General features: G+C 35.7%; 1 protein-coding gene across 2 annotated transcripts; it reads left to right on the top strand.

Annotated features, from left to right (window-relative positions):
- Nucleotides 1-371: 371 nt before the first annotated feature.
- LOC138699909 (uncharacterized) lies at nt 372-5,370 on the top strand. 2 transcript variants are annotated; one of them, XM_069826107.1, is made up of 3 exons: nt 372-506; nt 4,350-4,782; nt 4,825-5,370. In XM_069826107.1, exons 1-3 carry the CDS (start codon nt 492-494, stop codon nt 4,896-4,898), a joined length of 522 nt encoding a protein of 173 aa, XP_069682208.1. In that variant the 5' UTR covers nt 372-491; the 3' UTR covers nt 4,899-5,370. The 2 variants fall into 2 exon arrangements, with proteins under 2 accessions (XP_069682208.1, XP_069682207.1); XM_069826106.1 differs by having other exon boundaries at nt 4,350-5,370.
- Nucleotides 5,371-12,918: the final 7,548 nt, after the last annotated feature.

Here is a 12,918-nt window from a genome sequence, read left to right as displayed (position 1 = left end):
TAATAATAATAATAATAATAATAATAATAATAATGATTAAAAACAATTATGTCAGTAGTTGTGGTGTTTATTATGATTATTTTATTAGTGATGATAATGATAATGCTGGTGGTAATGATGATGATGATGATGGTGATAGTGACTGAGCTGCTGATGATGGTGACGACGACCATGACTTCCATCCTTCAATAAAATCTATAAATACAATCTAGAGCGCCGTTAGGATAACATCAGTAATCTAATCACTATAATAAAGAACCAATGTTAGCCATCTCGATGTGGTTAGACTGCTAGGGTGAGGTCTGTGGGGTGAGAGATCTGTATGGGAAAATCTAGTCGTCCTTGTTCTAAGAACTGGAGTGCGCTGGTCTTCCCCTGAATTCACTCCTGGACCTTTTGCATCCAACTCGAACGGGCTTTCCCTCCGCACAAAGACTAGTATAAATAGGAGAATCTTTGAACTACTGGTCATTCGATTCACTGTGTTAACCATGGCGAAGTATCTGGTGAGTTAATTCTTTGTTATTATTACACTCTGTAGGATTAAGATATGTCTTGAGAACACTTTCAACTGCCGACACTCAGTAACTGCTTTATCATGGCTGTCAAATAGAGGCAACCATCTTAAACTATTTTAAAACGCAATTCTATAGCCACTGCAAAGCACCTAGAATAATTCAGACATGTTTCTCTTCAAAGAGATCAATATTCGATTCCCAAAAATAATCGAGATTTGTTTCAAAAACCGGTTACGAACAGGTTTTCTTCAAGACATGCGGTGTTCAGTGACATTCTAACTAAACTGTTGTTACACTATCGTCATGTCTAGTGATCTAATATTTATCACGTTTGTCGTTGATTTGATATTCCTTGGTTCAAGCTTAGTTGGGAGCGATATATTCGTGTCGTAGATATAGGGCATAAACCCTGACTCCGATAGAGAGACTTATTCCGAGTCGGGACTAAACGTTACTAATAAACCATGCTTAAACGATGGATGTATAAGTCGTGTGTAACTATATGGGAATTGCTTTGCTTTAGTTTTGGTTATACGCGTTGTACACCGAGAAAAAATGGACGTCTCTTTAACAGCTATTCGTATCGATTGCCATTTTATAATGTTGGTTGCCTTTTAATCACAGAACAACAAATCAGAGAGCACAGAATAATTAGTATAATACTGCTGTAGTTGTACTCTTTGATCAAAACATAGCGTGATAATCGATCAAGCTCAAATGTACTATTGATACTTTGTATAAGTAGAAGGCAGTTAAACGTCTGTATAATGTATTCTAAATGTATAATGTACTAAATTCACTGTAACCAAGCTATATACAGGGTGATTCACGAGGATTTACCGTCCTTTACGGAGCTTATTTCTGAAGACATTTTGAGCAAAAGTATCATATAAACATAGTTCCAATGTCAATATTTTCATAGTTACACTAATTTACAGTTGTTTGTAAAATACGTTTTTATTTAGTTTGAAGGTAAAAGAATAATACAAATAGAGAATGAACCATTCAGAAGTATCATTTCCTTAATTGGCAAGTATTATGAAGCTAAAAATGTTCTTTAAACTCCTTAGTTGCTTCGTACAGACATATTTTTGTTTTTTTTTTATTGGGTTATTTTACGACGCTGTATCAACATCGAGATTATTTAGCGTCTGAATGATATGAAGGTGATAATGCCGGTGAAATGAGTCCGGGGTCCGGCACCTAAAGTTACCCAGCATTTACTCGTATAGGGTTGAGGGAAAACCCCGGAAAAAACCTCAACCAGGTAACTTGCCCCGACCGGGAATCGAACCCGGGCCACCTGGTTTCGCAGCCAGACGCGCTGACCGTTACTCCACAGGTGTGAACGACATCTTTTTGTATTTTTAACTAGAAAATTACATTATTCTTACGCACTTATCACAACAATTATTACAAATCACACCACTTCCACCGACTTAATTATTTGCAGTTCAATTTTGCATCCTAATTTACAGTCTTGGAGAATTTACAACACATTTTAAAAAATGTCGCCGTCCGCTTGAGTACACTTGACCGCACGCTCTACGTAACTGCATACGGCTATCTTTCATTTCCGTAGCGCTCGCGCTGGCTGCTGACTGCACGCTGACCAAGATTACTCGTTCACAGCAATGCATTCCAATAACGAAACGTAACTATGTAAATATTAGGAATAGGACTCATGTTTATATGACATTTTTAGCTCAGAATGTCTTCTGAAATAAGCTCCGTAAAGGATGGTAACTCCTCGTGAACCACCCTGTATACTTCGTCTCCTGTAACTTAACTATTCTGTCATCTAACCTATACCAACCATGCCACACTCCTCGCCTCCTAATCCTTTTGAACCAGGGAAAATATTCGTCTTTATATATACAAACTTTCAATGTACTTTTGGTCCAGGGAAAATGCTCGTCTTTATTTACACGAACCTTCATTTACTTGTGATCCAAGGAAAACATTCGTCTTTATTTACACGAAATGTATGAAAGAAAGGGTTAGTAGACTGTATGGAAGGAAGTGTATATGGGGAATATTGCCAGTACTGCATTGTTACCTTCTTATTGGATAAGCTAGCAGACTATTTTATCACCTGTCATAGTGTTCATGGTCGTACGGTGTAAGAAAACGAAGAATAAAGGAAAGATTTGTTGAAGAGAAAGAAATGAAATGGTATATATAAGTTTTATAGAAGAAATAAACAAGAGAGTGAGTTATTTCTAGAATTCATTTCTATGTTAAAAAGGCTAATTAAAGATTGTAAATTTGATTAATATTTAACAATAGAGACAAGGCTAAGAGATTATAATGTGGTATAAAAACGCTTTCAGCAATCAAGAATTTAACGTTACATATACAGTATTGGAAAGCTACAGATCATACTGTTGTTGAAATTCGTCATTAAAACTATTGGAGTTAATAGTAGCAAAGAAGTAAATGCTATAAAACAAAATAATAACATGGCGATCCATGGCCTTCTATATATTTCACTACCACCACCACCACATCATCATCATCATCATCATCATCATCATCATCATCATCATCATCATCATCATCATCATCATCATCATCACCATCATCATCATCATGTATGATGACTTTAAATGTAAAGAGCACCAAAGGTTTAGTGTATCCGTAGAGATCACAGTTTTGTTTAGAATCGTGACCAATTTAATATAAATTTGTCTACTGTCTCAAGTGAATATTTAAATTTTTAGAGACTAATAAACATTTAATTAATCGAGAACCGTATAATACGCCTGTCTCATTCCTGGTTGAATATTGCTCAAACTGGTCAAAGAATTATTTGTGAGAGAGATAAATCTTTGATAGCTATGTACATGGTAAGTGCTTTCTAGTATTTTCTTCTTCTTCTTCTTCTTCTTCTTCTTCTTCACTCAAAGGATTAGGTTATGTTAAACCTGTTTCGGCGCCCATTTCAATCTTTGTCTTTCTGTGTCATACCTTCTTTTGGTCTATATTCCATTGCTAAAACAGGTAGCCTTCATTTCGACATTCTTCGTAATGTTCACACTATTTTCTATTGTTTCTCTTTAGCTTCTCCGGGATAGGTGCTACCCCTAGTTTCTTCAGAATATCTATCTTATTATTTTTATCTCGTGTTGTATACACTAACGTAGTCTAATTCACATAAATTTCATTTCTGCTAACATTTGATTTGTCTCTGCTAGTACTCAGGCTTCATTTCCGTATGTTAGCATGGGTACAGCGACCTCATTAACAGTTTTATTCGTGTATCTTTTCGTGTTCTGTTTTTCATCGTCTATGGATTATTTCGCAAACATTTAAGAAACTATTATCTTTTTTATCTACTGTATGTCTATATTTCTCTCATATGAAGTGTACCTAGATTCATCTTTCTTTTTAGACTTATTTCATGTCGTCATGCTCTGCCAGACTATTAGTTTCAAGAATTTACTTGCTTACATTCTTTCTTTCTTTTTTCATATTATTTAACTTTCTGATTTCATATAGACTTACAATAATTCAATGCGGTGCAAGGAAGAGGGATCGACATTGAATACAATCTCACATTGTTGCTTCCCTAGTCGTGTGGTTACCACGAACAAAGGTCACCGCTAAGACAATACAGAACAGTACAATGATAAAGGACAATTACGCATCCATCTCCGTGCACGGAAGATAAATTTATTCCAAATTACTACGCCGAGATTCAAACTACGAACGCTATCCATGGAGTCAAGGCGACTGTCTACTTCCTTTGCTTACAAGGTCAATTCACTAACGATTCGTTCTTAATTGTTTTCTGAAATTAAATAAAGATATAAAAATCTATTTTTCCAGGTTTGGTCTCTACTAGCAGCAGTTGCTGTGTGCATTACTACAGCATCTCCAGCTCCAGGAGGCGGTGGTTATGGAGGTGGTGGAGGAGGTCACGGAGGCGGTGGATTTGGAGGCGGAAGCGGTGGATTTGGAGGTGGAAGCGGAGATTTTGGAGGCGGTCATGGTAGTCCAGGAGGTGGAAGCGGTGGTTTCGGAGGTGGTCATGGTGGTCAAGGAGGTAGTTTCGGCGGCAGCCAAGGAGGTGGTCTAGGAGGTGGGAGCGGTGGTTTTGGAGGCGCCCATGGTGGTCCAGGAAGTGGAAGCGGTGGTTTCGGAGGTGGTCATGGTGGTCAAGGAGGTGGTTTCGGCGGCGGCCAAGGAGGTGGTCTAGGAGGTGGGAGCGGTGGGTTTGGAGGCCATAGAGGTCTAGGTGGAAGCGGCGGTTTTGGTGGAGGCCATGGCGGTTTCGGAGACGGAAATAACGGTTTTGGAGGAGGCCATGGCGGTTTCGGAGGCGGTAGCGGTGGGTTTGGAGGCGGTCATGGCGGTGGTTATAGCAAGCATGGATAAAGACATCTAAGTAAGCAATTAATATACCTGAGAACTTGATCTTTGTACTGCCATAAATTACAAATAAATTTAAAATATGGGTTTACAGAGAACAACATAAAAATTACTGTAAAACTCAAGGAGATATCAAATACTGAACTAAATTTTAGGGCAGTATGTAATAAAGTATTTTTGGCACATGATTTACAATATCGTGTCTGATTTATCTGCCCACTGGCTACTGCTCAAGTATGATCATGTCTTTCTTTCGTGCTTGTCTGTAATTTAAATTAAAATACTATACTTTTACACTGCCGTACATTCTCCATGACCTCACGACACTGCCTGCTTAGGAGTAATCGTGTTCTTACAATTGAGACTAGAATTATGTAATAATTGGGCATAGCACATAAATTGTACTTTTGATTTATATTAGCGTTTCTGTACATAATGATTGTCAAACTTGCAGAAATAAATATACATTCAAGTGTAATTCTGCTTCTTACATAAGATTTTTAATTCTCCTCTTACAAGTGTAATTTCCCTAACATCCTTTGCTGTTCCCTAGCTACAGGGAAATAGGGGGCAGAAAAACTAAAATACAACATGATCAATCCCCTTCACATCCTCTAATCAAGACAGTGATTAACATGTGCAGTTCACGTACACCAAACAACGAACCTCTGAGTATTTTCAATACTCGATAGACGGTAACAGATCAGGCATTCACTTTCTCTTTCTTCAGGGCGGAAATACTTTCAAGTTTATTTTTATGCTCTATGAAACATTGCATGTGCTTTGCAAATTCACAGTAAATGTAATTCAGTAAAATTTAATGCAATAATAAAGCCCTGGGGTCCTAGCCTGGTTTGTAGTTGGCTCGAAGACCAATAATGGAATTTGTATCTGAATCTATGAAAGGAGTCTCAAGAAAATTAATTCAGCTTGGGCCAGAAATCCCCGTTTTCCATAAAGAAGTGATTGAAATGCAAGCCTGCGATTGAGGCTAGTCTACACGATTCAAAATATCTCATTGTGGAATTTCAAATAATCTAACGTGATTTGCAGTCCAGATGTGGATGAATGTAGAACATACTCTCATGTACAAATCAAGATTTCAGGTATAACTCTTCAACAGTTATACCTGAAAGCTTGATTTCCATAATACACGTCACTGTTTGTTAACAGAAAACCACAATTTAAGTCACACAAAGTTAGTGTGGACTCAATGTTGGTTGCTTGACGGTTATCAGCCTACTTTGAGGTCTGTGAATATAGGGGGAAAAATTGGATCGGTGTCTGGTAGAGTTACCAGGTAGCTCAGTAGGTAGAGCGTTGGTACGTTTAACCAAAGGTCCCGGGTTTGATGCCCGGCCCCGGAACAATTTTTCCCTCGAAATTATTCAAATCATACCCTCATGTAGATATTCTACATCGTTCTGATACAGTGAAGCTACAATCGAACAGCTCTAAAGGCATCACTAAGCAAGTCTTTCTGAGAAAAACTCGGATCTGAGGATTGTAATTAAATTACTCTGACAATATAAAACACCAGACACAAAATAAAACTTCATGATGGAGCATAAAAGTATACCCTCAGGAAGTATCAGCGATTTGATATGATTAATTTGAAACGAAAAATTGCATCAACAGTGCTTTTGAATTAGTTTTTGACAAGATTTATTTATTTATTTATTTATGCTGTTTAATTACGTTTTTGTCATTTATAAAGTAGTGAGTATAGAGGTATTCGAAAGTAAGAGAAAATTATATGGGTTATCTTCGCTATTTTTTTTTTTTTGAAAATCTGAACACTACATCATTCCAGAAAAAAAAAACTTTATCTTTTAATGTAACTATGTTCTTTTCATAGTAAATAGTTTCTTCAAAACAATTGTTAAGTATAATGAAATTGTAACGCCATTGGAACAGCAATTTAGTAATTTTTGTTTATGTTATGTTATGCAAACTCGTGTTGAACTTGCTATGTACAGAGTATTATTTTTAATATAGACGTAGTTGCTTCGTTCGTATTACTTCACATCAACTAACTTCTCTGTTGGATATAGAACTTCAGCAACTACAAAGTTTGTTGTCATAAGAGATCTTCTGATTTCTTAACGTACGTAACGAACCGATTTCTTGAAATTTTTCAGAGACTTTTCATGATATTGCTAGTAATGTTCACAAAATTTTTGACAATTAACGCAAAATGGACTATTAGAACCAAAGCTGAATCCAGACTGAGATCTGCCTACACGGAATTTATGCGGAGAACTGCAGGGTAAAATTAAAAATACTTCAAAACAAAAGACAAAACTTTGCAAGAACCAAAAGTATCTCCCATTTTGAGGTAAAAATGGCAGCCAAAATTAATAACGAAATAAACTCCAAATAGAGAAAGAGAGCAAGACCGACCAATGAAGAAACTTAGGGATGAATTCTAAAGCTGAAACAGGTCAACAGTGGTTTATAGTCTTGATAGCTTATTGATTATGGTGATGATAATGATGATATATACAGAGCTTAGATAATAAGCAAAAATACGTAATAATTCCATCCGAAATCGTAATAACATTGACCAAGTTCAATGTGAGTTTTGAGAGACTATTACACTTTTACTACGTCATACTACTTTTGACCAATAAAACGGTACGAAAGGACGTGTTTCAACCAATCATGGCTGCTTATCGCTACAATTTTATCACTTTCCTAGCATTTGTTTATTTTGATCACATTGTTTTTATCATTTCCCTTGCATTTGTTTCTTTGTTTGCCAAGATTTCAAAATGAAAATTCTTTACGGTACTATAAAACATGCTTTGCGATCGTCATTTGTTTCCCGCATAGATAGTCGACTGAAATGGCGTCTCCGTTCAACTCCATTTTTATAACAGCTGAGACTAGCATAGAGTAGATGAAGATCTGATTTGTGTCTTGTATTCAAATTATGAATGTTATGATTAGTACTAAATGTAGGCTATATAGATTTTTAATATAAAACACATCAGAAAGAGATTGTACTCACAAGGTAAGGTAAATAATTGTTTAATTTTCCGAAAATATTTTTACATAACGTCCTTTTCTGCACACCAGTCACTATCCTTATTGCTTTCGTTTTTAAAACAAATTTATGTCTAGCTCCAGATTACATCATAGTTTGCAAAGAATTCCATTTAAATTATGTTTATATCGCCCATAGAAAATAAGGACCTTAATACATAAGAGACAGAGATCAATTTATGACTAATATATTTTATGTGTGTTTTCCAGTTCAAGTGATTATTCAGTTCCAAACCAAGAAATTTCATGCTTATAGATTCTATGAGTTCATTTAATACAATATTGTTGTAAGACTGAGCGCTGGTAGAGGAGAAGAGAAGGCCTGATGGCCTTATCTCTACCAGGACGAAAAAAAAATAAATAAAATAAATAAATAAATAAATAAATAAATAAATAAATAAATAAATAAATAAATAAATAAATAAATAAATAAATAAATAAATAAATAAATAAATAAATATTATGTCCACTAAATTTAATTAGGGTCTACACTGAATTTCTCTACATTAAGTGCAAGTTTAATTACACTAAACCATTTATTCATTCATTAGATTTAACACTGTACTAGGAACGTTTCTAAAATGATCTTAAGATAATCACACTTGTATCATATGCAAATAAGATTGTGGTTGAGGCAAAATCATCAATATAAACGAGAACTAATAATAATAATAATAATAATAATAATAATAATAATAATAATAATAATAATAATAATAATACAAACTTTGAGACAGGGAGTGAAGAAATAATTTTTTTTGCTAGATAGCTAGATGTTTTCAATATTAAAAAACAGCCTACCAATCTACAACATATGTGGTGAGATTTAACATACATATATTTTTAAGAGAATTACTGAAATAAATGAAAAACAGACGGTTTTACCATTTAATTGAATAATCAACTTATAATATTCAATTGAAATTCTGCATAGCACTGTTAACACAGTCTAGTATATACAGTCACGAAACTCAATATGCATCCATAGATAGTTGCTAACCACTAGGATCGCTGATATCGCCTCATTACAGACAATGTGAAATAGTACCGGCACAGTCTATTGCTCCTAGCACCCTCACAACTCAACCTTCGTGACTGTATATACTAGACTGTGCTGTTAATATAACTGAACTTAAAAAAATTGAAAGATATTTTCTCAAATTTTACGATGATATAATCACGAATGTGACACTATTAGAAATAATTTGCGAGAAAACAGTACACCTATATGATATCTACATTTACAGAATAAATGAAATTCATAGGACCTACAAAATATTTAGTGACGATCATTGCGAAACACAAGTGACGATTTAATAATAGCATTAATATTATAACACTTAAAACGGATTTTAAAATAAGAACCTTAGGCGTTACTTAAATATTCATAACAAATTCAATATCAGCACCACATCATCAATGTCATTTCCAGTACAGACATTATCAATATCATCATCACTTAATCTGTGATCATCTGCACTACTATTTCAACATCTTCACATCGTAATTTAAACTTCATTTGCGCAATAACTAGTTCAAGAGAAAGGTGTGAATTGTGACATTTCTTTCCAGTCTTTGTTTACTGATGAGAAGTTAGTTCTGTATAAATAAGTCTCTTTTCACAGTTGAGAAAATCAAGGAACAATTAAATGCATTTCAAGGCATCGTGAACTATTTAACAATACAACAATGCTGTCGTGACTTCAGCGTAATTCCTTTCCTCATTCTACCAAAGAGAGTAGTGAACTTACTACATGCAGATCTTATTGTATTGAACAGCGGTGCAGAATGTCGCAAGGACGTTCATTTATTTTGAAATTTAAATATTTCACGTTATAATTCAGTTTTATGTTCTAAATAAGAACCCACACCGGGACAAGACGAGTTACTTTCTTTATCTCATGACGTGTCAACGTATATAGATTATTTATGAAGTTCATATATTGCTCTTCGTTTTTCGTAAAATAATAATATATTAATGGGAAATATATGTTGAGTTTTAAAATTGCAAAGCATAGAAACACACTGACTAGTAATTGTAACTAGCGTACAGATTATACAGGGTGATTCACGAAGTTCCCTTCAGGTTTATTTAGGAGATTCCTGAGGTTACTTGGAACAAAAAATCTAAATAAAGTAATGGGATCACATTCGTAATTACGGAGTTACGGTAATTTGAAAACGGCAGAAAAAACTTATGAATGTGTTCCAATTAATTTATTTACATTTACATTTTTTTGTTCCAAATAACTTCAGAAATCACCTCCATAAACCGGTGGAGAACTTCGTGAATAAGGCAGAAAAGTAGTAGTACGCTTTCGGTGGAAGTACAATCTAGCGGGATTCCATCGGAACCTTAAGACATGCAGGCTAAATCGACAGCTGAAATATGACATCTACAAAAGCGCAACTGTTCGGATTTAAAATATATCCAGTAGGGAAGACTCTGCTAATTTCGCAATATTAAGAAGTAAATCTATCATATTTTTTATCAAAATATTTATTCAAAAATATTGTCATGGACGAAACCTTTCATTACCAAATGAGATAAGAGATCTATTAAAATGCAAATATATTTAATTGTACATAAATTACAGTTGAAAAAGAACAACTCGGGTAATTCCGCAACAGTGCGGATAAATCCGCAATAGGATTGGCTAATTCCGCAGTAGTAAATAATTATGAAAGCAACATAAAAGAAGCAATTTATATGCAACAATGCTCATTCTCTTCACAGCTGTGTAGCAAAACACGAAAAAAGCCAACTTTCGATATTTCACTGTATTGCCGACAAAGGTGTCGACCAATATCTTTGATTTTTTTCTATAACTGCCGAGGACATGCCTCCTGTTGATAGCCTCTCAAAACTTACGTTCACGCTATTGTAAAGCCGAAGTAAAATCATATATGCACTACTGCGGAATTACCCGTACTGCGGAATTAGCCGAGTTTCCCCGATGGGAGCGATAAGGTACAATGACCCTAATAGAGGCTTCAATGGAGTTCAATGGAGATTTAAATGTGTTATATTATTTGTACCTAGATGCCGTGTCTTTAATTGAAGACTTTCCCGGGATAAGGATGTAACCAACAAAACTATAATTCATGTTTCAGAAAAGAGGAAAACAATTTCAGGAATATATTTCATTAGGCCTATATTGAATGGAATCGAATTTACGGGAGGGGGGCACTATGGCCCAGCACTGCGACCTGTTACAGTCTATTGCGCTAACCCTCAAGATAGACGCATTCCCAAACCCATACCAGCTGACTACACTAAGGTTCGCTGGTACCCAGGTGTCGAGCAGGCAACCTCCTTCGTCCCTAAGCCAGCCCCAACCGTGCGTCGCCAGCCGGCGATCGGGGAATGCTACGGAATGATGACGAAATGGAGAAATGATGACGGAATGATGTAAATGCCTAATATGGGGAAAAACGGGAGAACCCCGAGAAAAACCCCAACTGCAACCTTGTCCGCCACAAGTGTCACTATGAATTTTTTGAATGAAAAATGCCAGACCTGACCGGGACTCGAACTCGTACCACCTGCGTGACAGGTCAGAGGTCTGACCACTCAACCATCGCAGGGGCCAGGCCTATATTTACTAGTAGGACAAGGTCGTAGTTGGGGTTTTTCTCGGGGTTCTCCCGTTTTTCCTCATGATCAATGATACATGGTTTATCCAGCTACTCAATGCAATAAATTCTTGTTATAAAGGAATGCTTATTTAGTGTTGTATAAGTTTAGTCGATAGATGACACCAAATGAAGGGTCCACGGAAAGAACATGCTGAATCACGTTTTGTTTATTTTTGTTTTTTGGTCCGATCTGCTAGCTCATAACGTGAACTATCTTTCTAGTAAATCAGAATGGCAAAAAAGCCTGCATTATAACACGGTAACTTAAACTAAATGAGATGTAAAATAATGTCTTAATTGTGTACTAAAGTTAAGAAATGCTCTCCCGTAAAATCTATGACTTGGCATGTTCTTTTCGTTGGTCCTTCAAATAGTAATCACGATATTTAGAGGAATGTGGTCCTACGGACTTCAACAATCGTTTCTACGATAGGAGTTGTAAACACGATAATACTCGGAGTTTTCTCGGTAAAAAAAGCCAGACATGAACGTAGAGCTCTATGGTTTCAAGTAACTCGGCACAACACTCAGACAGTCTTTTCATCATTTTCAGGAAAGACACGATACTCGATTTGACAGGAGTATCAGTGGACGTCGGGGCCGTCCTGGAAGTTTGGCAGCGATAAATCTCCCCATTTCAATCAGAATTGAACTCGGGACCTTCAGTCCGTAGCTAATTGCCATAACAATTGAGCTGCCTGGCCACTTAATGGTATTGTAGCATGATAATATAAAATGTAAGCCTTATTTAGCTCATTTCTTGATCAATACAGACGCAAGATCCTTTCCGGTCATACACCAAGCCACATTATTAGGACTTGAATTTCACAAGTATCGTAATTAGACCGTATAGAGAATGTCTTACAATGGTTGCTTTGTGCATTTTCTAAACTGAAGGGAAATTGTAATAGTCAAGTTTATTTTATTCATAGAATGGCTGTGAAAGTAATAGTAGTTTTTTATTTCAACAACAGACACCACTCAGGCAGGATGTTATATTGATACTTCAATTACAAAATAATGGTGGTATGAAGAAACCATACAAGGTTGTGTTGATCAAAGATATTGGAGTTTCTTTTTAGGATCGAACCAGGGTGAGAAACTTTCATGAAATTGAGTGAGATACGGTTGAACCGACTATGAATGATTGGTGGAATTTTGTAGAGACAGGTTTCTTTAGCTCTTAGCACTTCATTTTCAATGGCCTTACTATATCAATCTCTTATGTGGATAACTAACACTGTTAACCTAGTTACTTTCCTTTCTGATATTCTTAACAACTCCTAAGCCTTCGAAATCTTCTCAATGATGCTTCAAACCAGTTTCCTTCTTGTTATCC

Source organism: Periplaneta americana, chromosome 5 (assembly GCF_040183065.1).
Source record: "Periplaneta americana isolate PAMFEO1 chromosome 5, P.americana_PAMFEO1_priV1, whole genome shotgun sequence".
Lineage (NCBI taxonomy): Eukaryota > Metazoa > Arthropoda > Insecta > Blattodea > Blattidae > Periplaneta > Periplaneta americana.
The sequence above is the reverse complement of the archived record's forward strand: the minus strand, read 5'-3'. Positions and strand labels throughout refer to the sequence as shown.